At 54.5% G+C, this 25,522-nt stretch overlaps 1 protein-coding gene across 2 annotated transcripts in view; it reads left to right on the top strand.

Moving 5' to 3' along the window:
* The window catches only part of CLIP2 (CAP-Gly domain containing linker protein 2), a 76,397-nt gene extending 52,758 nt beyond the window's left edge, over positions 1-23,639 (top strand). For both annotated transcript variants that reach the window (XM_060032224.1, XM_060032222.1), the window contains exons 9-17: positions 4,490-4,594; positions 6,253-7,188; positions 9,446-9,503; positions 12,569-12,652; positions 13,614-13,770; positions 15,309-15,468; positions 17,157-17,348; positions 17,637-17,699; positions 21,583-23,639. In XM_060032224.1, the coding sequence (XP_059888207.1) occupies positions 4,490-4,594; positions 6,253-7,188; positions 9,446-9,503; positions 12,569-12,652; positions 13,614-13,770; positions 15,309-15,468; positions 17,157-17,348; positions 17,637-17,699; positions 21,583-21,594 (1,767 nt within the window). In that variant the 3' untranslated portion in view covers positions 21,595-23,639. The remainder of the gene's footprint in view (positions 1-4,489; positions 4,595-6,252; positions 7,189-9,445; positions 9,504-12,568; positions 12,653-13,613; positions 13,771-15,308; positions 15,469-17,156; positions 17,349-17,636; positions 17,700-21,582) is intronic.
* The last annotated feature ends 1,883 nt before the right edge of the window (positions 23,640-25,522 follow it).

The raw sequence follows: 25,522 nt of genomic DNA, 5'->3' as shown, positions 1-25,522 counted from the left end.
GGAGGAACAGCATCAGAAATGGAGCCTATTCTCCCCCACTGAGGGGCCTCCCTCTTCTCATGACTCATAGTCAGTCTGTCTGTCACCGTGTCTGCAAGTCTCCTGGCACATCTGCTCCCTTCTCCCCGACACCCATCCTCCTGGATCCGCCCAGCCTTCAGCACCCACTATCTCCCAGCTGTCCTCTTGGGAGAATCTGATTGGCCCCAGGCTAGCCAATGGGCTGGCTGGCTTTGGATCAGGTGTCCAGCCCAGATCCAATCAGCCTTGGCTGGGAGAGGCGTGGGGGTGGGACAGACAGTGACAGACAGCTAATTCAGTCCAAGGGCAGTGGAGCCCCGTTGCTGCTGTTTTTATTGTGACTATATTCATGGTAACCAGAAGGCAAAAGTCCCTCTCATCCTGACCTGTCTTAAAAGTCAAAAATAAAACCCAGAATACATCCTTGAGCTTCTGGTCCCCCTCCAGCTATGTCACCCCAGTTCTCTGCTTGTCCTTCTCCTGTCCTCACTCCCCCAGCTACGCAAGGTGCCCCATTCCAACCTCTCACCTCCTTCCTGACCTTGAATGTTGGCCTGTCCAGGGGCTCAGTCTCAGTCTACACTCTCCCTGAGAGCGTCCAGTCTGTGGCATTAATGCCCTTTATAAGCCCACGATTCCCTTGGTCCTCCCCTGAGCTCCACACCAGTATACCCACTGGACATCCCCACCAGGAAGAGCAAGTGGCAGCTACTTGTAGTAGTTCCCGGGGCTTCAGGAAAAAACTACCACAATTCAGTGGCTTCAGACAGCACACGTTTATGCTCTCACGGTGCTGGAGGCCACAAGTCTGAAATCAAGGTGTGGACACGGCCAGTCCCATGCCTCTCTCCCAGCTCTGGTAGGATGGCTGGCAGCCACTGGGGTTCCTCGACTTGTCGCCGCATCACTGCCTCTGTCGTCACGTGGCCTTCCTCCCTGTGTGTTCCTGTGTCTCTTCCCGTGACCTTCTCATAAGGACACTAGTCATCAGACCCACCTTAACCCAGTATGATGTCATCGTAACTACTTCCATGTGCAAAGACCCTATTCAAAACGAGGTCACATTCTGAGGTTCCAGGTGGACATGAAATTTGGGGAGATGCTCTTCAGCCCAGGACAGCACCCCCCACATGTAACGTGCCCCAGACAGATCTCTCCGTTTGTTCCTGCCTCCCCTTCACCCCGCACCCCCCTTATCCTTCCCATCTCAGTAATTGGCCCCACAATCCACATGGTTGCTCAGGCCCCGCAGCTAAAATTCATCTTGAACCTTCTCTTTCCCTCGTCCTTCCATCAGAAACCCACTTGACCTTGCCTCCAAAATTGTCTTCATCCCCGCCGCCACCTTCCTGGACCAGGTCACAGTGGGTGACCTGGGACAAGTTACCCCTCTGTTTGGCCCCTGTGTTTCCTCTCTTGTTCCACACTGAAGCCAGATAGCCTTCAAAAAGAATCTTTAAAATTTTTTAACGTGGGAAAAAATTTTAACATAAGTAGAGAGGATGGTGTGATGCACTTCCATTTACCCATCGCCCAGCTTCAACAATGATCAGCTCCTGGCCACTCTTGTTTCACCGCCATCCGCAGCCCTGTCTCAGGTTATTCTGAAGCAAACTGCAGACAGCCTATGACCAAATCTCTTGAAAACATAAATCAGATCCTGCCCCTTCCCTGCTCACACACCTGGTGGCGCAACTCTAGATAAAAGCCGGGCTCTGTAGCCCAGGGACGACCCTGGGGATCCAGCCCTGCTCCAGGTATGTGGGGCTCCTGTCTGAGCTAGAACACCCCATGCTCTGTCTGAGCTGCTGCACGCGCTGGTTCGTCCTTTCTCCTCCACCCCTGCCCTGGTCAGCCGGTTCCTGCTTTTCCTGCAGGTCTCCCCTTGAATTGTATTTCTCAGAGGGCCCTTCTCTGCCTCCTTGATTTTGCGTCATCCTCCTTGCTCTGTTCCTAGGCCAAGTCACAGTCTGAAATGGTCCTCACTGGTCACGTATTGTTTGCATCCCTCCCCAGATGTAAGCCCCTTGGGGGGGCCCTGTCTGTCTTGCGCTCCTTCCTGTCCCCGATGCCAGAGCAGGGCACAGCATGGTGAGATGCTTCTGGAAAACAGGCCGGGGACATGTTTTGTGGTTCTTGAATGGGTGTGGCCTCATGTTGCCTCATGAAAACGTGTGCCACTCCCTGCTGCCCCCCTGGTGGGGACGTCAGGCAGCTACCTTAGACTTGAAGATACTGGGGTTTTGCTGTTGTTTTATCATCCAGGGGATTTGTGTTACTGTTTTGTGAATTAAATAGCGCCTCGGTGTTTTTTTTCCTTGGCATGGGAACGCCCATTGTAAGGGGAAGAGTCAGAACTCAGAATCAGCTATTTGTTGAGAACTGGCTGTGCAGCTCAAGGCCTGGAGGGAGATTAAGAGGGGCGACGTGCCTCTGGCCTTCAGGAGCCACTGGTGCAGTTGGGGAGACTCCTCCCCAATTAATAATAGCAGCTTTCTGTTATCCGAGGGGCGTCCCAAGGCAGTAACTTTGTGCTTTGGAGTGGGGTAGACACCGTGCGTGCAAGGAGAAGGGGGAAAGCTGTAGGTCAAGGGCTCAGGCCAGGCTTCACCGAGCTTCTGGGATTTGGACGGGGCCAGGGACACAGGGAGTCCCCCATTTCAGGAGCTTCCGTCACTGCTCAGTGTTGCTGCTGGAAGTCTGTGTCTCCGCTCCGTGGAGTCAGGCTGGTTTGGGGGTGGGGAGGCCCTGGCTCTAGAACCTGGGAGTCTGAGGTTTAGGCCTCCTGCTGCCCCAAGTTGCTGGATGATTCTGAGCCTGAGGTGTTCCCCTGGAGTGGCCGCTGTGAGATAGGGAGATAACCGAGATACCCCGTGTGTGTGTGTGTGTGTGTGTGTGTGTGTGTGTGCGAGGGGGCGGGGCTTGGGTTCTAAAGTTGGCACGTGAGACAGAAATTACATCCTCCCAGGTCGTCCATCTCACCTAAAATCTAGGCTTCAGGGGCTCTCCCCCCGCCCCAAGCTCCTATGGGTTCTCCTGTGCCCCCATGGACCAGGAGGCTGGGAGTTCTGAAAGTGAGAGTGAAGGGTCCTTTTGGAGGGGCTACCAAATGAAGTTGCCCGTGAAATTGTGAAGCTGGAGGCTTTTCTTGCCCTTGGGGCCACAGGTATGGTGTTTGTGATCAGGCTCTGTGTAAGTGCGGGTCCCGGGCAGGGTCGCTGTGCCTGTCATCAGAGGAGAAGGAGCAAGGTGACACGGCCCCTGCAAGGCTGGGGTTGAGGCACCATCTTCAGCCTGTAATTTTCTGGAAGAGACTGAGCAGGGCTGTATTTTAGCACTGGGGCATGCTGCCCTCTTGGGGGGAGAGAGAGAAGAGGCATTTGTTCCTCTAGGAAAATTCACAGGAATACGATCACGGGCCAGAGGACATAAAGGTCTCTGTAGCTCCTGGTGAACTGCACGAGTATTTCTGGGACGGTACTGTGAGTCTGCACCGTCACCATTACCCTTGCCCGTGTCGGGCGTATTCTTGGTTTTCACACAACAGGCTGCGGTGCTAAGCCCTGCCTCTCCTGAACTGCCGCTCAGATTTGCTCTCACCTCGTCTCTCCTTGGTGATGACGGGATGCGCGGGAGGATGCAGACAGAGCACCCTGGCTTCTCCCTATGGAGAGCTTGGTGTCCAGACCCCTCTGGATGCCCTGGGCCTTCAGCCTTCTGCTGCCCTCGCAGATCTCTTAGGGGAAATCCAAATGCCAGCCTGGATGCCCGGAGAATGTCGGGCTTTGTCAGTGTGTGAAGCGGGTGTTGTGAGGCAGGGACAAAAGTGCTCTTGTGCTTTCGGGAGGCCGGGCGTCCTCGGCAGGGCCTGGGGAGTGGGCAGTGCTGGGGCCGGGTTTGGGGCAGGGCGGTGGGAGGCCTAGTCCAGCCTCCGCTAAGGAGGCCTGGCCGGGAGAATCCTGACCGTATGGGTATATTTGAAAACCTCCCGTTCAGTCGGTTCTTTGACCTTTAAGACAGGCCTGGGGGCCAGGAATCCTGGGGTCATTTACAGGGCTTCCTGTGTGCAGGAGTCTGTGCCTAAAATGAGAAACAGCCCTAGGCTTCCCGATGGGGCGGGGGGAGTAGGCTTTGGCTCCTGCCCCGGAGCTGCAAGGGGAAGGGCCACCTCGGGGTGACAGAAGGGATCCAGGTGCCCGTTGTTGCCCCTTCCAGGGGCCGGCTTGGGCAGGGTTACTGCAGTCTGTGCTCTGCCCTTAAACACACCCAGCGGGGACACAGTGAGGGGCGGGCAGCAGGCCCACCCCGCCCCGCCTCCCCAGACCTCCTCTCTTTCCTTCACCTGCTCTCCTGCCTTGTGCACAGAAGATGACCTGCCTCTCTCTCTCTTTTTCTCTCTTCCTCCGGCTTCCTGTCCCTGTGCCCCTCTCTCCTGTCCCCACCTCGCCACCCGCCCCGGGTGGACCAGACCCAGACGCAGCTGGAGCACGCGCGCATTGGCGAGCTGGAGAAACACCTGCTACTGGAGAAGGCGCAGGCCGAGCGGCTGCTCCGAGAATTAGCCGACAACAGGGTAACCGCCGCCACCTCCTGCCACCAGCGCCTTCGCCTGCTGACGCCCCTTCAGCTGCCCTGTTTTTATTATTTTCTCTCTCTCTGGCCGCTCTCCTCACTTTTTTTTTTTTCTTTCCTTTTGCGCCCCTTCTAGGGAGGTTTAGGAACGTGCTTCTATGCTCCGTGGCCATGTGGTGCTTGTTGAGAGGAGGGGGTCTTGGTTCTCTGGGACTTTGCTCCCCAGCTCGTGGACCCACTGGCTGGGAGTGTTCTGTGCGAGCCTCCCCCCGCCCCCCCACCACTGCATTGCCATGACCGTGCTTTGTCATCTTCAGAAATCGGGGGCTCTTGGGAACATTCTGCCCCTTCTGTGGCCAACCTATCCATGCCTCCCTTCTCCCCAGGCTGGGGAAGGCAGAGGTTGGGAGACTGTGGGTCCTTTAACTGTGGATTCTTTAGCCTGGAGGGTCTTAAATAAAATGGCATGAGGGGCCAACCTGAAGGACCTGGGGCAGTGGTGGGCCTTCGAGGGAGTGGGGTGTTCCCAGGGCATGAGACTCGGTGTCAGCCCCAGGGTGGGAGTGGTTCCTGGGCCAGGGAGAGCTCTGCGTGGGAGTGAAGTCCCCCCTGATTCCCAGGGCATGGGTCTGAGTCCAGTCTCCAGACCCTGCGAGCCCCTCCACGCCCATCATGCGTGCCCCGGGGGCTGGGCCCCCAGGCAGGCACACATCCAAACAGCTGGTCAGCCCAGCGGACAGCCCAGCTGCAGTTCCCCCGGCCGTGGAGTTAAGCAGCCGCAGAGCAGAGCTTGGGGAAAACCACCGAACACAGGCTGTGGGTGTGGGGTGGGCGACCATTGGCTTCCGCAGGTCGGCCTCAGTACACGAGTGAGCACGTGTGTGCCCGTGAGCATCTGGAGACACACACGGGTCCCTGTCCACACACTGGCCTTTGCCAGGTGACTGCGTGTGCAGTACACATGCATGGACACGGAGTCTGCTTGAAGAAACGGACCCAGTCACGGTTGACAGGCTGGAGTCCTCCACACCAAGGCATCTTCCTCTAGGGTTCAACCTGATTAGAAAAACAAAAGTAGGTTTATTGAAGTAAAGGTCACCTTCAGAAACAAATTTCTTAAGCTTGTAAAAGATTTAAAACTTTCAAATATATTGCACCCAAACCTGTGATCACTGACACGGTCGAAGTAGGTTTCTGGCGGGCGGAGCCTCTGATCTCAGAGTTTTCCATCAGAAGGAGGGTCTGGGAGCATTCTTTTTTTTTTTTTTTTTCTGCGTTAAACATTAAACCGGACCCTTCTTTGGCCACCCCCTCCAAAAGGCCTCTCTGTGAATCAGCTCGTTCCGGCTGGAACTTTTCTAGAGCAGGATAGTACGGAATTCCCTCTGTTGTGTCTGCCCTTTAAAAATAACATGAACTTGAAGAAAGCCATAACCTCAAATAGATGGTTTCCTTTCGCCACCGATTTTTCCCAAACCGCCTAGAGCAGCGGGGACCAGGGAGTCCCCGAGTCACTGGGACACAGGCTGGGGAAGCCTCCCTGGGAGCTGCGGTGGGCAGGGCGGCGCTCAGGTGGAGTGGGGCGTCCTTCCCTTCTCACGGCCTTCCCCCGTGCCCTCCAGCCGGCCCGCTGACCCCGGTCTCCCTCTCTCCCGGTAGCTGACCACAGTGGCCGAGAAGTCACGGGTGCTGCAGCTGGAGGAGGAGCTGAGCCTGCGGCGCGGGGAGATCCAGGAGCTACAGCAGTGCCTGCTACACTCCGGCCCGCCACCCGCCGACCACCCCGAGGCCGCCGAGACCCTGCGGCTGCGGGAGCGGCTGCTGTCCGCCAGCCAGGAGCACCAGAGGGAGAGCGGCCTGTTGAGGGACAAGTACGAGAAGGCGCTGAGGGCCTACCAGGCGGAGGTGGAGAAGCTGCGGGCGGCCAACGAGAAGTATGCGCAGGAGGTGGTGGACCTCAAGGCCAAGGTCCAGCAGGCCACCAGCGAGAACATGGGGCTCATGGACAACTGGAAGTCCAAGCTGGACTCGCTGGCCTTGGACCACCAGAAGTCCCTGGAGGACCTCAAGGCCACCCTGAACTCGAGCCCGGGTGCCCAGCAGAAGGAGATCGGGGAGCTGAAGGCCGTGATGGAGGGCATCAAGATGGAGCACCAGCTGGAGCTGGGCAACTTGCGGGCCAAGCACGACATTGAGACGGCCATGCACGTGAAGGAGAAAGAGGGCCTGCGGCAGAAGCTGCAAGAGGCCCAGGAGGAGCTGGCCGGGCTGCAACAGCACTGGCGGGCCCAGCTGGAGGTGCAGGCCAGCCAGCACCGGCTGGAGCTGCAGGAGGCCCAGGACCGGTGCCGCGACGCCGAGCTACGGGGGCGCGAGCTGGAGAAGCTGGACGTGGAGTACCGGGGCCAGGCGCAGGCCATTGCGTTCCTCAAGGAGCAGATCTCCCTGGCCGAGAAGAAGATGCTAGACTATGAGCTGCTGCAGCGCTCGGAGGCCCAGAGCAAGCAGGAGGCCGACAGGCTGCGGGAGAAGCTTCTGGTCACTGAAAACAGACTCCAGGCTGTCGAGTCCCTGTGTTCGACCCAGCACACCAACGTAGGCGGCCACCCCTCCTGCCTGGCTGTGCGGGGACCACGGACGGCAGCGGTCCGGGCTCGAGGGCCTGGCTGGGGAGGGTCTAGGCGTCTACTGACCGTTTATTTCCAGTCCAGGGAAGCGTCCTCGTTGCCCCCAGGAGCACGCCGTGCGAGGTCGGAGGGCACCTGGCTCAGAGGAGGAGGTCCTTCCATTAGAAGGGCAGCAGGCCCGGGTGACTGTGGGGCCCCAAGGCGGTCTGAGCTGACCTGGCTGGGTCCCCACAGGCCAGGCCTGTAGAGATGTGTATCTAGGCACAGGGAACAGCCTTCTTCCCAGTCCCCAGACACGTCCTCCTGTGCAGGCTCCTGGGCCTCCCCAAGGCACCAGTACCAGATGCTCTGGCACTGGGCTGGCAGACATGTGGAGGGCAAACCCTGCCCATCTCCGAGGCGAGCACCGACCTGGGGGACCCGAGGGCGGCCCCCTACCTGCTGGTCCTGATGAGACTGAGCAAACAGTTCAGCAGCCGCTTTCCCAAGAGTGGGCTGGTCCCTGGAGCGGGACCCTGGAGAGGCTGCTGCCATTGGAATCAGCTTTGCTCCAAATCTAGAAGTCCCAGCTGAGCATGCTGGGGAGGCCAAGACCCCGGGTAGCCTGGGCGTGTGCTCCAGCAGGGGCAGGAAGGGCCTTATGAGTGGCTCTGGGCAGCACACCGGGTGCAGGCCCTATGATGCCCTGTCTCACCTGGACTCCTTCAAGGTCCATATAGGCTTCGTTTCACAGATGAGCAAACTGAGATTCCGAGGCAGAGTACCTTTCCCAGGTTTTCTTGTCCATCAGTGGCAGAGCTTGTGTCCAGCCCCACTGCCTAAGGGCCAGCAGAGGGTGCCCGGGATGACAAAGTCAAATCTTACATGATAGGACAGCTAGCAGCAAGATCGTTGCCTTTTTATTAGCCTTGGGGGTTCCTGAGCTTCTGGTTCCCTTTGTACACTTAAACCAGCATTTAACAATTGAGCCACAAGTATTCAGGAGTTCCACGTACAGGGGGTGCCTTTTTTGTAAAAGGAGCTCTGCCCGTGTCACACCTTGAGGTCCCACTGCACCGGCCTTTCTGCCCCCTTCTCCCAGGGAGGGACCAGCAAGTGCTCTCCCAGGATGCTGGGCAGAGAGAAAAGGAAGATCCTCAGGTTAGCTGTGTACGCATGACCTGATTGGCTGCTCAGGCAAGGAGGGTCAGGCCTGGGACCCCAGGACCTGGACTCCTTAGCCGGGGAGGTTTGGGGCTGCTGTGGTTCCACAGGATGGCCTGCTGCCCCTCAGTCACAGACCTCAAGCCAAGGAGTGGGTGGTGATCTCAGGAATGCCCATCTCTCGATTTCCACACACGTGGGGACTTGGTCTGGACCCACGTGCCTCCCAGATTCAACGATTTAAGTCCAGGGACAACTCAATTTTTGGTCTCGTGTAGTAAGTATAGGAATTTGGAAAAATTTTAGTGTGTGCCTCATTTTCCCTGCAGTGTGTGTAAATTAAGATCTAGGAAGCTTAGTTAATCGCAACAAACTGAGATTAAAGCAGGGCTTGGGATGCACGAGCAGAAGTATGAGGGGCAGGTGGACGGAGGTGACTGCCTGCTCAGCTCTGTGCTGCCCTGGTATGCAGTGCAGAATCGCAAACTGCAGGCTCAGGGGACAGCCAGCTTGGGCAGGAGTCCAGAAACTTCTACCGAAAGGCAGCAAGGAGCGTGCTGACGTTTGCCACGCAGATTTTTTTTTTTTCCTTGGTTGATCTTTTCTTCTTTGGCTTCTGGATTTATTTTTTTTTAAGATGTGTTAGAAAAGAAGTAGCATTTCTTGAAGTCCCTCCGGGAGCCGACCCCGGTGCGTGCCCAGCACACGCTGCCCCATGGCGGTCCATTCTTGCTTTATGGATGGGAACCAAGGCCGGGAGTCTTGCCTCTGGATGATGGTGGAGACAGAGTCCCAGGACCAATCTCTGTAGGCATCCCAGGGAAGGAGACATCTGTTTAATATAATAGGCGTTTGCACGAAGGAAAGGTTAGGAGGTGATCACGTGGAAGCTACGTAAACAGCCTTCCGGGGCCCTGGGAGCAGAGGGGGTCCTCTTGTCAGGGAAGCTAGCCCAAGGACCTCTGTGCCCCCTGCTTCATCGAGCCCCTGAAAGTCTCCTTGAATTGGGGAGAGGTGGGCTGGCTGGGGCTGAGGGCCGAGAGGGGGAGGCGAGTGTCCCCCTTACCAGGCTCTCCTTTCAGATGATTGAGTCCAACGACATTTCAGGGGAGAAGATGAGGATGAAGGAGACTGTGGAGGGTGAGTGGCCGCTGGGCCGGATGAGATGCGGGGCGATGGGGAAAGGCTGGGCGGTCCTGCCTCTGAGCTGGGTCCCGCTTTGTTTTGCATCATCTGCCGATTGGTGAGAGCACTATTGCGTGCACCAGCCACTCACCCACGAGGGGAGGAGGGCGGAGGCTCAGTTTATTGAGAACCTGATTGTATGTTTGGTTTCGTGTTTTTTTTTTTTTTTTGCGGTATGCGGGCCTCTCACTGTTGTGGCCTCTCCCGTTGCGGAGCACAGGCTCCGGACGCACAGGCTCAGTGGCCATGGCTCACGGGCCCAGCCGCTCCGCAGCATGTGGGATCTTCCCGGACCGGGGCACGAACCCGTGTCCCCTGCATCGGCAGGCGGACTCTCAACCACTGTGCCACCAGGGAAGACCTGGTTTCGTTATTTTTAAAATAGGTATAAACTTCAGATTGTTCAAAGGGCATATGGTGAAGCATCCTCTGTCCCCTACCTAGTTCCCTCCGCAAAGGCACAACGTTGGCCAACTCATGTCTCTCTTCCAGAGATGTTTTATGCACATACAAGCACAGACACAGATGGTGCCACACTTCCCACACTATTCGGGCCCCTTACTCTTTTTTTTGGCCACGCCGTGCGGTTTGCGGGATCTCAGTTCCCTGACCAGGGATTGAACCCGGGCCACGGCAGTGAAAGTGTGGAGTCCTAACCACTAGCCCACGAGGGAACTCCTTCGGGCCCCTTACTTCTTTTTGCCCATTTAATATTGTATCTTGGAGACTGCTCCCTGTCTCCACATTGTTTTGTATGGTGTAGAATATTCCATCGTGTGGAGCTACCATCGTGTATTTCGCTGATGGATCACGGGTTGTTTCCAGTTTTTGTCCGTTACAAACCCTGCTGCAGGAAATTACCTTGCCCTCCATCAGGCTCAACCCGGGCCATCAGCAGTGAAAGCGCAGAGTCCTAACCACTGGACTGCCAGGGAATTCCCAAGGCTCAACTCATTTTTTTTTTTTTTTTTTTGCTGTATGCGGGCCTCTCACTGTTGTGGCCTCTCCCGTTGTGGAGCACAGGCTCCGGACGCGCAGGCTCAGCGGCCATGGCTCACGGGCCCAGCCGCTCCGTGGCATGTGGGATCCTCCCGGACAGGGGCACGAACCCACGTCCCCTGCATCGGCAGGCGGACTCTCAACCACTGCGCCACCAAGGAAGCCCTCAGCTCATTTTAACTCCCACCGGCTTTGGTTGAAAGTATGTTTCCCCACAAGCTTCACCAACAAAATATTTCATCAAACTCTGTGATCTTTGTCTATCTCAGCTGTAAAAGATGTTACCCGCTGTAGCTTCAACTTGCCTTTCCCTTACTGTGAGTGACACTCTATTGCCATTTCTCCTTGCATCCTTTGCCCATTTTTTTCCCTGTTGGGTTATTGATCTTTTTGTTGATTTTTAGAAACTACTTATATATGACTTTGCAAACATTTTCGCCCCATTTGTGATTTGTCTTTTGACTCTTCTTTGGGTGGTGGTTGCCGTGCAGATTTTTAAACATAGGTCTTTTCTTTTTGGGATCCTGGGTTTATTATTTTTAAAATGTATTCCGTGGTTTCCTCTAGTACCTTTTTTTTTTTTTTTTTCCCTCTAGTACCTTTTAAGTTCCATTTTCTATGTTTAAATCTCTGATCCATCTAGAATTCTCTCTTCTATAAGGTGTGAGGTAAGGATCCATTTTTATTTTTTTTCCCAAGAGTACCCACTTATGCCAGTACCATTTTTGAAAACCTCATCTCCTGCCTCCACTGATTTGAATTAACCATATTTACCATCTTTAAATTCCATCGGGTAATTGGCTCTATTTCTAGACTTTCGATTCCTTTCCAGTGACTTGTCTGTCTCTTCATGTGCCATTTCTACAGTGTTTTGAAGCTTTGTTTATATTTCAGTTACTGGCAGGGCTAGTCTTCCTGTTCTGCTTTTCCAAAATTCTCTCAGCCATTCTTTTTTTTTTTTTTTTAATCGAGACAAAATTAACGTAAAATAAAATTAACCATTTTAAAGCAAACAATTCAGGGGCGTTAATACATTCACAATGTTTTGCAACCACCTCCTCTATCTAGTTCCCAAACATTTTCATCACTCCAAAAGGAAGCCGCATGTACATTATCAGTCACTGTCTATTTTCTCCTCACTGCAGCTGCTGACAACTGCTAATCTGCTTTCTGTCTCTGTGGATTTGCCCATTCTTGATGTTTCATATAGATAGAACCATACAATATGTGGCCTTTTATGTCTGGTTTATTTCACGAGGCATAATATATTCAAGATTCATCTGTGCTGTAGCACATGTCAGTGTTTCATTCCTGTTTATAGCTGAGTAATATTGGCATCGTACGCACCACCACATTTTGCTTATCCATTCACCTGTCGATGGGCATTTGGGTTGCTTCCACCTTTCGGCTATTGTGAATAGTGCCGCATGCGCAGGTTCTTGTTGAGTACCTGTTTTCAGCTCTTTGGGGTATATACTTAGGAGCAGAATTGTTAAGTCATATAGTAATTGTGTGTTTAACTCTTTGAAGAAGTTTTTTGCCAGACTCTCTTGGCTAGCCTTGCTTATTTTTTCCAAGGGATTTTAGAATCAGTTTATCTAGTTCCACAAAAATTACAATCTGGCTGGTGTTTTTATTGGTATCATGTCAAATTTATACATTAACTTACAGAAAGTTAATAGCTTTCTAGCACTTTCCGTGAATCTTTTTCATGACTGTTCTGAGGCTGTCCAGTATTGAACGCACATGGCCAAGTGACCTGGGCACCGTTACTATCCCCATTCTTCACTTGAGGAAGCTGAGACTCTTGAGAGTTAAGTTGCCCAAGACCACACAGTATTGGTGCCTCTTCTTCAGGGTGGGTTACCCAGAGGGACCACTGGAATGAGGAAGAACTTGGACTCTTGAGGCCAAGTGTGGCCCCATTTTAGGGTTTTGATGGAAGGGCCAGCCCCTCACCCACTGGACCGCAGTGCTGGCCCTGGAGTATTGATGGCCCCTCATCTCTCCCTTCACCCCAGGCCTGCAGGACAAGCTGAACAAGAGGGACAAAGAGGTGACAGCCTTAACATCCCAGACCGAGACGCTCAGGGCCCAAGTAAGTGGTAAGTCTCCCTCCTTCAAGGCAGATGCGGGGAGCTTTCTTTGGGCCGTGTGCCAGTCCAGCAGGGGGTGGGTGGTACTGCGTCAGGGTGCCCTCCCCCACTCTGCCTTGAGGAGAAGGCGGCCTGGCTCAGTTCCCATGCACTGGGCTTCCACCTGGACAGCAGTGAATGGGGAGCAGTAGCCCACACTCGGTCCATAATATAATTGGGGGCCCCAGCCAGCTTCTCTCCTCAGAGCCAGGTCTGTGTTCTCTGTGTTCTGAAATTGCATCACTAGTTCTCACTTTCTGGGCTTGAAGTCCCTTGGGTTTCAATCTCTCTACCTTTTGATACAGTATTTGTGCACCAGCCCCTAGAAGAAATACCAGGATTTCAGAATCAGGGAGAAGGTCTTTGGCCACAGCAGAAAGCAAGGCACAGGGAGAATGAGGCCAGAGGGGAGACTAGGGAGAGACGGGGGGTCTGGAATTTGTGACTTGGTGACAAACTGGCCCTGCTTCTTGTCCGCCAGAATGCCATTGGTGGTGTCCATGAGACGGCCCCCATCCTGGGAAATGGTTCCCACCCCCACTCCTATCCAGTTCCCATCACGTTCACGTGGCATAATTGGTCCCGACAAAGGTCAGTTGACCTCAGATTCCTCCGGGGCCAAGGTGAAGTTTTAGCTTTTCCTTGTCCAGGCAACAGTGTAAATACCCGGGCCCCGTCTCGGGAAGGGTGGACTGCTTTCCTGACACCAGAGGGCCCAGCTACTGTGTGGGAACTTTGGTCTGCTTTTCGTAGTAGCTCTTCTCAGCCCCTCGCCGCCTGGCCCTACAGGACGAGAGAGGCCCACTCAGTGAAGTGTGTCTCTGTGACCCCTGGGAAACCTGCTCCCTGCCCGGGCCTTGGCCCCCAGGTGGGATAGATTCCCACGGTGATCCCAGCGCTCTCCCTCCTTACCCTGCCGGCTGGCCCTTAGCACTGGAGAGCAAGTGCAGGTCGGGAGAGAAGAAGGTGGACGCCCTCCAGAAGGAGAAGCGGCGCTTGGAGGTGGAGCTGGAGGCCGTGTCCCGGAAGACCCACGATGCCTCGGGCCAGCTGGTTCTCATCAGCCAGGAGCTGCTCAGGAAGGAGCGGTGAGTCAGCCGTGGGCTGTGTGTTCAGACCTGCCTGACCCTCACTCCACCCAGTTAATATTAGCCAGTCTTCTCCCGAGGCGGGGCAGGGATAGACCCGGTGGACAGATGGCTGGCATCACCGATGATCACCATACTGTGCACTGCTAAGCTCTGATGAAGCCTCAGAATCCTTCTTAACACAGTTCTCCAAGCAGAGCTTATAGGAAAGCTTAGTGGTTCCCAAGCATCCTGGGCCCAGGGACTCCTTGAAACTCTTAAAAATTATTGAGGATTCCCACCACCTCTTCCTTGAAGCTCTTCTTGGTTGATGTAGGCCACTGTGAGCTCCTCCATGCTTCTGTGGTACTTAGGATGGGAGTGGGAGATCAGCAGATTAAACACGTAGAGATTTATTTTCCTCACATAACAAGAAATCTGGAGGTAGCTGTAGCTGGCATTTGGTTCAGTGGCTCAAGATATCAGTGCCAACACCTTTGTTCTCTTGGGTTCTGCTAGACTCTCCCTCGTGGTTGCAAGGTGGCTGCTGAAGCTCCAGCCATCAGGAGCCATCATTCCTAGCAGGAAGAAGGAGGAAAGGGAAAGGGTCAGTGCCAGCAGACTTCCACTTTGTTCTCAACTACCCATGGCCACCTAGAGAGGGAGTTTTCCCCTCCTCTATAGTAGATGCAAGCAAGGGAAAGAGCTTAGAAGGTGTGTGTCCTTTTCTCCCGTGCTGTGCCCATGGAAGACATTGCTACTTGATCACTGCACTCTTTTTCTGCAAAGCCCAGAATCATTCTCACCACAGTACTCCAGGTAGCTACTGCCAGTTGATTAAGTTGACATAGGAAATAAAACTTATTTGACATCAGGCATTTAAAATGTCTTGCCACGTGAGCTAGCTCTCTTGGATAAATGTTTTTTTAATTTAACTTTATTATTATTTTTTAATTTGAGATAACATTGATTTATAACATTATATAAGTTTCATATGTACATTATATTTCTACTCCTCTATTATTTAGTTTTTAATTAAACAAATACTATATTCTCTTTTTAAAATTTATTTTATGGAAGTATAGCTGATTTACAATGTTGTGTTAGTTTCTGCTGTACAGCAAAGTGATTCAGTTATACATGCATATACATTCTTTTTCATATTCTTTTCCATTATGGTTTATCACAGGATATTGAATATAGTTCCCTGTGCTCTACAGTAGGACCTTGTTGTTTATCTATTCTCTATATAATAGTTTGCATCTGCTAATCCCAAACTTCCAAATATTCTCTTTTTTAAAAAAAACTTCAAAATCATCCTAAGAAAGGCTAAGTCCTCTTGACCGTACCATCCCCGAATCCTGGCCCCTCTCGGGTTGTGGTTGGATGGTTTCGGGCCTTGTATTTCCTCTCTGGCCCCTCCTGGCACAGGTGCTGTCTTAGTAGCCAGCGTCCCCCTTCAGGGTGGCCAGTCTCCAGGCACTTGGCAAATTGCGGAGCACGGGAGGGGAGGGGCCCATCTGAGTGCAGGTGTTCTGTGCGCCCCCCGCCCCCTCCAGGAGCCTGAACGAACTGCGTGTGTTGCTTCTGGAGGCCAATCGCCACTCCCCAGGGCCTGAGAGGGACCTGAGCCGCGAGGTCCACAAGGCCGAGTGGCGGATCAAGGAGCAGAAACTCAAGGATGACATCCGGGGCCTGCGGGAACAGCTGACCGGGCTGGTACGTGGGGAAGGGGGCGGCCTCGGGATGGCAGACACCAGGGAGGGGCTGGGGCTATCTGCTGTCAGCCATGGAGACTGGTGACCTCCTGGAGCCACCCCAGGGATAGCCAAGTCACAGGGAGCGTTCAAAATCCCCTAGAACCACAGGCAGGGTCAGCGAGGTACCTAGTGAGGGGCCGTGGGCGGCCCCTTTTGTAGATATTGTGGTCGGCTGTGTGTCCGTCTGGGTGATGCAGTGCAGAGGAAGACTTCCTAAGAATCTCACCAGTCCAGAGGTGGGATGGGCTACTGGCAGCTGGTGAGCTCACCATCCAGAGAAGTAATCAACCAGAAACCAGCTCCTTGTTCAGGGTCCAACAGTGGCGATTCACGCATCCACCTCAGGAAGGAGAGGGGAACAGGGGCCTGACTGGGCAGAGTCTCCAGAGGTGGGGGTACGGTAGGCGAGTGATGCTGGTAGCACAGGACGGAACCATCCCACTCCATCCCCCTGTGGTCAACCTTCAGGACGAGCCTGTGGCCGGTTCCTGGGCCTGGTCAACTCCAGAGCGTTGACAAGATAGGGTCTGGGAGGACAGGATTGCTGTCAGGGGAAGCTGCTCCAAAGCCCCTCGCTGCCCTCCCACCCAGCCACACAGGCTCAGCCACGCTGGAGGAGATGGAAGGAGAAGAGGGTCCTGCAGCCATGGAAGCAGCCCTGGGCCTACAGGGTTAAGCGAGAAGGGTATCACTCTGGCTGCACCCAACTGTGTGTGTGGGGACCACCGGGCCCAGCCGCCCTGTGGCCTTTCAGTCCTGGCAGGTCTGGCCAGCAGGGGGTTGGTTACACGTGGTCCTCGTGGTGCTGTGAGCCTGGGCGTAACTCAGAAGCCAAGGCCCCGAGGCTGGTGTGGATTTGGGAGCTCTGATTCCAAGGCTTTCCCAGAGCCGCGTGGAGGGGGCAGAGCCGCGCTGACTGTCTCCGTGGGCCACAAGCTGGTCAAATTTACACGTGACTGGCTGCCCCTTACCCTAGGAGAGCCTCTCCCATGTCCCCCTGCACTGTCCTCAGTGCCACGGAGCTGCCCCCCTGGGAGAACTACGCACGGGCTTCGTGGTTAGAAAACCTCCGGAACGAGGAAGGTTTGGGTGGAGGGGGAGGTTTGGGTAGAGGGTCAGAGCAGAGCAGAAGGACCCTGGAAGCACCGGCCCAGGGAGGGCAGTGCAGGGAAGCTTCGTGTGGGAGTGAGGAGGCTGGTCTGCCCACAAGGCAGGTGCATCTCCAGGTACCACAGTGGGCGGGGTCAGCTGCAGAGCACTTGGAAGGGAGGGGAAGGCATGTCCTGTTGGGGCAGGGGAGGGTTCTGAGGAGAGGTTCGGGAATGAGGCTGTAGGTCTAGAGGTGAAGAGGAGGGACCCACATAAACAGTGTGGAGGGAGGCGGGGGTGTGCAAGAAGGAAAGAGGGGGAGGAGGGGTCCTGGGTTTTGGGACCTGAAGAATGTGGAGCATCTGACAGAGCCTGGGAATTCAGGGCGGGGGCCAAGGAAGATGCTTCAGAGAGAACCCTTAGGTGAGGGAGGCCTGGTGATTCTCAGGCCTGACCCAGAGATGAGGCGGGACACATGAGGTTCCGGCCTAAAGGAGAGACCACCCTCCTGCAACACGTACACGCATGCACACGCTCTTCCTCTCCTACTGCTTCCAGGACAAAGAGAAGTCCCTGTCGGATCAGAGGCGCTACTCCCTCATTGAGCCGTCCTCGTGCTCGTCACCGGAGCTCCTGCGGCTGCAGCACCAGCTGATGAGCACAGAGGATGCCCTGCGGGACGCGCTGGACCAGGCTCAGCAGGTGGAGAGGCTCATGGAGGCGATGAGGGGCTGCCCCGAAAAGTCCCAGGTGAGCTGGGTCTCAGCCAGGTCCTGAGGGGAGAGACTCCGCCCTGCGCCCCGGGAGTCCCAGCACAAGGGGTACATGGCTTTATCCCGAGGAGCTCAGACTAAGGGCGGAGATGCCCTGAGAGCCTGTGTTTCCTGGGGTGTGTCCTGGGACCCCCTATTCTGATGGGTTCTGCTCAGAGTTTGGATCCTGAGATGGTCCTGTTGGGAAAACCTCGCCATCTAGTGGACAAGCCAGGAAATGCTGCCTGGTGAACCTTGCTCAGCATCTTGCCCTCGACTCTTACAGGCCACCGGCAATTCCGGTTCTGCAAATGGCATCCATCAGCAAGACAAGGCCCACAAACAAGAGGTAAGGGGCACCCTGGCCCCGGGGAGATACTCTGCCACTCCCACGGCCCTCCCGTGCAGGCCGACCTCTCTGGAGAAAAACTTTGAAAAGCCACCAAAAATACACAGATACATCGTGCAAGCGGCTTTACAATAGGGTCGCTCACAGAATGTAGTCAAACTTGATTCAGTTACCATCCTGCTCTTTTAACCTTGTTTCTCTTTCAAAAAAAAAAAAAAAGAAAACCTTTTATTATAAAGTAATACATGCCTACTGGGCAACTTTTGGGGAAAAAAATTAAAAATATATAAAGAAGAAAATACTGGGAGTTCCCTGGCAGTCCAGTGGTTAGGACTCCATGCTTTCACTGCCGTGGGCCTGGGTTTAATCCCTGCTTGGGGAACTGAGATCCCACAAGACACGCAGCGAAGCCAAAAAAAAATGACTTACCCGTAGCCCTTCTACCCAGAGATGACCAAGGTTAACATTTTAAAGTGATGTCCTTCCTGAACTTTGCTAAGCATGTACACGTGTGTATGTGTATGGGTGTACAGTCAATCCTCACTATTCCGTATTTGCAGACTTAGCTACTTGGTAACATTTATTTGTAACCCTAAAATCAATACTCATAGCACTTTCCTGGTCATTCGTGGACACCCGTGCAGAGTGGAGAAAAAATTTAATCACCGGACATGCATGTTCCCAGCTGAGCTCATACAAAACACCGTGCTGCCTTCTTGTTTAGCTCATTCTGCAAACAAGTGTCCTTTTCACGGTCTATTTAGTGACATGTTTTTCACATTTTCATGCTTTTTTTCTTGGTGATTTCTGCCGTTTAAAATGGTCCCCAAGTGTCTTGCTGAAGAGCTGTCTAGTGTTCCTAAGTGCAAGAAGGCTGCAATGTGCCTTCCAGAAAGTACTTTAGAGAAGCTTCATTCAGGCATGAGCTACGGCGCTGCTGTCCTTGAGTTCATTATTAATGAGTCAACAATATATATTCAGTGAGGTGTCTTTAAACAGAAGCACACATGAAACATGGTTACATATTGATCAATCAACGAAAATGTCAGACCAGAGGTTTGCAGGAACTTTGTATTTCCACTGGGAGCAATGGTTCAGTATTTGCTGATTCCGCATCTGTGTGATTCTGTAGAACAGAACTCCTGCAAATAATTGTTATATGTATATGTATGTGTCTGCAGATGTGTGTGCACATTAACTTTTAAAAAAATTTATTGAAGTATGGTTGACACTTAGACATTAACTTTTTATTTGGAAATAATTTCAAGCTGACAAAAAAGTGGCAAGAATAAAATTAGCACCTAGAGCATCAGCTCTCCTTTCCCCCTACATAACATGTTGTTACTCCTTTGCCCCATTTGCTTTATCTTTTGTTCTCTGTGTGTAGATGGGTGTGTTATATGCATGGAGTATTCTTCTGAACCATTTGAGTATAATTGCATGTGTCATGGTCCTTAATACTTCAGTCCATATTCCTGAGAAAAAGGACATGATTTTACATAAACACAGTACAATTCACAATCTCAGCGGCTTCCCTGGTGGCGCAGTGGTTAAGACTCCACGCTCCCAATGCAGGGGGCCTGGGTTTGATCTCTGGCCAGGGAACTAGATCCCACATGCATGCCACAACTAAGAGTTTGCATGCCACAACTAAGGAGCTGGTGAGCCGCAACTAAGGAGCCTGCCTGTCACAACGAAGGAGTCCATGTGCCACAACTAAGGAGCTGAGAGCTACAACTAAGGAGCCCGCCTGCCACAACTAAGACCCTGCGCAACCAAATAAATAAATATTTTTTAAAAATTAAAAAAAAAAATCTCAGCAAATGTAATGCTGATACGAGATTTATATCCAATCACTCTCCATACCCAATTTCTTCACTTGACCCGGGAGTGCCTTCAAAGCTCTTTCCCCCTCAGTACAGGATCCAGTCTAAGGTTGAGTCAGCTCATTGCATTTACTTGTTATGTCTCTTTAGTCTGCTTGAATCTAGAACATTTCCTCAGCTTCACTTTGATTTTTATGACATTGATATTTATTTATTTATTTATTTATTTATTTATTTATTTATTGGCTGCGTTGGGTCTTCGTTGCTGCACGCAAGCCTTCTCTAGTTGCAGTGAGCGGGGGCTACTCTTTGTTGCGGTGCACGGGCTTCTCACTGCGGTGGCTTCTCTTGTTGCGGAGCACGGGCTCTAGGTGCACAGGCTCAGTAGTTGTGGCTCGTGGGCTCTAGAGCGCAGCGTCAGTAGTTGTGGTGCACAGGCTTAGTTGCTCCGCGGCATGTGGGATCTTCCCAGACCAAGGCTCAAACCCGTGTCCCCTGCATTGACAGGCGGAATCTTAACCACTGCGCCACCAGGGAAGTCCCGACATTGACGTTTTTGAAATACCGTCCTCCCTCCTTTTTTAATAGAAGATTCCTCCTTTGGGGTTTGTCCCATGGCTCCTGCTGCTCAGAGCCAGGTTCTACAACTGAGGCTGGAATACACAGTCAGTGCCACGTTCTCCTCCGGGCATCACGACTGCGGTGTGTGATGTCCATCTGCCCTTCATTCCTGAGTGAATCTTGATCACCTGGTCAAGGTGTTGTCTGACTCCTCCGCTGTGTAGTTGCTGGTTATTTCCTAACGAGCATTCGGTGGAGACTCTGGAAGACCTTGTGAATCCTCTGTTCCTCACCCAGATGTCCCCTGGATTCGTCATCCATTCATGAATCTTGCCTGAGCCGGTCTTTACTGTGATGGTTGCAAAGTAACATATAAATTACTACACTGTATTGTATTATTATTATTTTTTTGGACACGCCGCGCAGCTTGTGGGATCTTAGTTCCTCCACCAGGGATCAAACCTGGGCCCCCTGCAGAGGAAGTGTGGAGTCCTAACAACTGGACCGCCAGGGAATTCCCTAAATTATTTTAATGGAGTAGGTAGTGTGCTCTATATTCTATTTCACCTCTTGTTTTTTTTACTGAATATTTTCTCTCTTCCTTAAGCAGTCTTTGTAAAGTCTATGTTTTATAAAATTGTGGGTGGAAAATTTGTTTCCTAAAACTTCATGGACCTGACTCCCTTGCTGGGAATGTCTTTGCTGTGTTGTGTTTTAAGAGGGTGCCTGGTGGCCTCCACCCCACAGTTAGCCACTGGCATTCACCCACAGTGTTAGAGAGCCCACCTGGGGCCCAGGTGCTAGCCCGATTAGGCTCTGTCCCTGGCTCGCTGTGTGACCTTTGGGCCAGTGAGGCTGGAGCACAGGAAGGAAGGCTTAGTCCTTCCAGCTTGGCCAGTGGGACCACGGCCGCAGGCGCTCACTTAGAGACAGGAGAACCTTGGCCACAGCATCTGCTGAGGGCCTGGCCCTGTGAGTGAGAAGCAGAGAGAGAGATGGGCGCGGGGAGGAGGGGACCCTGCGCAGGACCTGAGAGCAGGGTGGAGGCACGGAGCTGTAGTGGGACGTGGTGGGGTTGTGTCTGCAGAGGAGCTGCCTGTACCAGGCACCCTGGGAGTTGATGTCCAGACCTTGTGCGGCTTTGTCCTGCAAGGCACACGGGGGTCATCCTGGTTTACAGACGCGAAAACTGAGGCTTGGGGTCTCAGCACCAGTTTTCCTTTCCTCGGATCCAGCCTCCATGCAGGCCCTCAGAGCTGTCTGTAAAACCCACCTGCTCTCGCCTCTTCCCCTCAATTCTCATAAACTGCTCCCACCCGGCCTCCTGTCTCACCAGACACACAGCGAAGAGACTGCTCCTGCCTCAGGGCCTTTGCACATGCTATTCCCTTTACCTGGCCCAGGTGGGTCTCCTCCCCCAGCCCCACCCCACCCCCTCTGCCGCTTGTCCCTGTGCCCACTGAGACACTTGCTGACCAAGCCCATTCTCTCTCCAGGACAAGCACTGACCCTGAGGGACACTGTGGAGCTGCCCGGTCCACACCAGAGCCCCTCCAGCCTGCCCCAGCGGCGCCACCTCCAGGCAGGGGCCAGGACTGTCGCTTTGGAGAAGAGAACAGTGTAACAATAACGTACCCACCACCGTGGACAATCCCCTACCCCGACCCCCCTGCCGGACCAGGAGGCTTCCTCAAGCGCGACCTTCCACAGAAGGCGGTACAGCCCCGGCCTGGCCCCCGGGACCTTGAGCCTGGACGCCCTGGACACCCTGGACACCCCGGCGGTTTCTGGAGTTGGTTTGGGGAGGCCGAGATGATCCGGCCAGGGCCCCTGCCCAGAAGGAGCTGCCCTGAGGACCATCGTGGCCCTCTGGGCACATCCCTGCCCTCCCTTTCTTCCCGTTCTCCTGGGTCCCTCTCAGACCCCAGAGCCGTTGTTCCGGGAAGGGGCCAGAGGAGGGCTCCAGCTTCTCCTTCCTTAGGAGCCAGTGGGGGACCCCCTTTTCTGCAGCTGCTTCCAGGCCAAGGCAGTCCCCAGGGCTTCTTGTCCCCGCATACTGAGCCTCTTTCATGCAGTGGTACAAGCTCCCTTCAGCCCGTCTGCCCAGTGAGGCCCCAGGTTCAAAGTGCTTGGGAGGCAAGGCCCTTCGTTCCCACCCTGACCCCAACGCACACACGGCTCCGAGCTGCTGGCCGGAGGGTGGTCACCAAGGCCGGGAGCCACGGTATTAGGAAAGTCTGGAAGCCCCTCTCCTTCCTGCACCCCCTACCCCCAGTGACCTGGCTTGGAGCTGGGGCAGGGCGGCCCCAGGGGGGCCCAGGACTAGGGCTCTGGGTATGTTTTGATTGGTCAGTAATATGCTGTCCCCTGGGTTGACTTGATGTTCCGAAACCGGGCCTGCCACCTGCAGACTCACCCACGCAGACCCCGACATATACACCCACTGACCCTTGGCACACACACACTCAGAGGGGTCATGCGTGCACACGTGCCATGTAGGTGGGACTTTTGCAGTCAGCCACACTCAGACCATGTGGACGCTCACCCTCGGGTTCCAGGCCCCAGCCCCAGGCCTGGCAGGGCCGTGACCACACACATTGCAAATGCTCCTGCGACCTCACCGTGCACATGCACAGCCAGGTGCGCGTGGGTGAGGCTTCGGGGGGGCGTGGCCACACATGCACAGGAACACACAACCCAACAGCCCCCTTTCGGTGGTACAAGGCATCTGCCTTGGGCTTTCTAAGCCCTGTCTTCTGTAGCCAAGAAAAGAGCCCAAGGATGATTGGGACAAGAAAAATCTCCCTGCCTCCCCCGCTTCCCCTCAAGCCCTGCCAAGTTACTCCAGCCTCATGCGTGGTGGGAAAAGAGCGTCTGCCCAAAGCCCCCACTCTTAGAGCTGGAGGGCCCATGGGTGACTGCCTTGTACCCTGCAGCGTCTCTGTGGAGGGCCTGCCCCTCCTCCCGCAGCTCAGGGAGAGTGCTCACAGGGGCCTCTCCCACTAGGGGCTAGAGGGGGGGATCTGATGGCCCATCACGGTGTTCCTGAATTGCACCAGGACAGGTATGCAGTTGGTGTCCTGGGAGCAGCCCAGGTAGCCTCTGAGTGCTCCTGGGTACAGGTGGGTGGTGTTCACGTCCCTGCCCCAAAGCAGCCCATCCTGGGGATGGCCAGTTAGTCCCATCGGTCCCCTCCCCTCTCCCCGTTGGCTTTCGGTAGCTCTTGCATGCGGTTTTATTAACAACGGTCTAGGAGCAATGCTGTAGTGGCTTAACCCAGAGTCAAATTCTACTCTTTCCAGCAGTCAGGCAGCCGCCCTGCCCACTGGAGATTAGTCTACTAACAGCCAAAAGCCCACACCGGGAGGGGCTGAGCCCCCGGGGCGGGCTGGCGGGTGGCGAGTGCTTTCCCTGTGAGCATCTGCGCCTGCCCAGTGTGCGCTCAGCCACGCCCCCTCCCCAGGTCCTCCCGCACCCTTCCCTTCCCCAAAGTGGAATTGTTGAAGTGTGGCGAGTCCGTGCTCGAGACAATAAAGCTTGTGACTGAGGTCCAGGACCCCTGCAGTTTCTGCTTCTCTCTGTGGGTTCCCTGGGCTCCCCCATCCTCCCTCAGCTCACTGGCACCCTGGTGCCAGGAGTGTGTCTCGATCCTGTTCCTGGTGGACTGCCAGCTAATTCTTACTCAGGTGTGAATGGCTGACAAGAGCCTCAGAGGGCCTGGTGTGGCTGCCATGTCCAAGGAGAGGGAGCTCAGCAAGAACAGGCAGAGAACCAGAGATGGGGGGCAGCAGCGGAGGCCAGGCAAGGTTGCCAGAGAGGTCTGGGGGGTTGGATTTGAATCTGTTGGAGGTATAAGTGGGCCCACAAGGAACAATTGAAAATACAAAATAGTATGTACAAAATAGTGATGGATCAGCTAACACAAGTTTGACGCGTTTGGGGAGAACACTTAAGACTTCAGTGAGCTAATCCTGTCTCCTGCAGCGAGATGTCTATGGATCAGGTGGTCAAAGTTTTGCAAGCCTTATGGTCATTTTGCAGGCTGTGCAGTTGAGGGTCCTCCCCCCCGCCCCCATGGAGACTGAACAAGGCTCTCGAGGTTAACAGCTGAACGTACCCAGAAGATCTGTGCTCCTTCTCAGGCACTGTATCAGCAGAGTCCTGGAGGAAGCAGTGGGGCCATGCGAGGGGGAATGAGAGTTTAAGGAGGGTCTGTGTGCACAGGTGTGGACAGGGCAAAGGAAACCTATGAGGGTCTCTACTACCCCCCACCCCCGGCCGCTCTTGCCAGCCCCTCCCATTGGCTGAACACAAGCAGAAGCCAAGGCAGGGGAGCCTATTGGAGGCCGTAGAGGTCAGCTCCTGGGGCACAGCCAGGATGGGGGGGGCGTGCACAGTGGGTCTGGAGGTGGGGACGGATGGAGAGCAGTCAACACAGTGTCCATCCGGGGCAGATCTCGGATAGATTGAAACAGCAGCCAATTCTTAGGTTTCTGCCGCCTCCGATATAAATGGTCTCTATCTTTCCAGAACTCATCAGCCCAGTATTCTGAAAGTCAGAGAGCTTCTGCAAAGACCCTTTCCTCTGAGACTTACCAAGCACCGCTGTGACTTATTGGGGTTTTTTTTCCATTTCACCCAAGGCACCGTGTTAGCCCAGTCACCCACCTGGCGATGATGCTAAGTGGGTCACCCTCCCCGAGGTAAAACGTTTCCGGGACCAGTTTAACCTTCGGTGGGAACTCCACGCTGGGGGCTCGTGGTCGGAAAAGAGAGAGACCCCCCCCACCCGCTCATGGCTCCCAGGCCAGCAGTTGACGTAACCCTGTGTTAGCTGCGGTGAAGAAGAGGTTGCTGGGGGCGGGGGCGGGGAGGAAGGAAGTGTGGGCAGGCAGGGACTGTCAAGGGGAGGGCGAGGGGCCTGGTGTCTCTGGCCCTTACAGGGGCTGGGGGTGCATGCGACCTGAGGCCAGATGGAGAAGGAGGGCTTGAATCTCATGGAAGGAGCTTCCTCAGTCCTTATCTGTCCGGGGCTTGGCATCCAGCAGGTGCGGGATGAAAGGAGGACACCTGAAGGAGAGTGAGGGGGCCGTCCGCCAGGGGTGAAGTGGTGACGACAGCCTGCCACAGAGTCCTGCTCGCAGGGGCTCAAAGCCTGGGGGGCGGGAAGCCCAGGGGTGGGGACTCAGGGAGGTGTGTGCAAAGTCAAAGACCTGGAGGGCGGCCTTGAGCCCTTCAGAGCTGTACCCCTTGGGGGGGGTGTCTCTGACAGCACTACCCTGGGAAGAGCTCAGGCACTGGACGTCCTTGGGGTCCAGCCCAGCCCGCCACCCTCTGGCTGTGGGCCAGGCCCATTTCTCTGCTTCCCTGAGCCTCAGTTTCTTCATCTGTAAAATGGAGAAAATGAAACTGATCTTGTGCACCGTGGGGTCTAAA

This window comes from Delphinus delphis, chromosome 15 (genome assembly GCF_949987515.2).
Source record: "Delphinus delphis chromosome 15, mDelDel1.2, whole genome shotgun sequence".
Classification (NCBI taxonomy): domain Eukaryota; kingdom Metazoa; phylum Chordata; class Mammalia; order Artiodactyla; family Delphinidae; genus Delphinus; species Delphinus delphis.
Note: the sequence above shows the minus strand (reverse complement) of the source record. Positions and strands in the feature narration are given on the sequence as shown.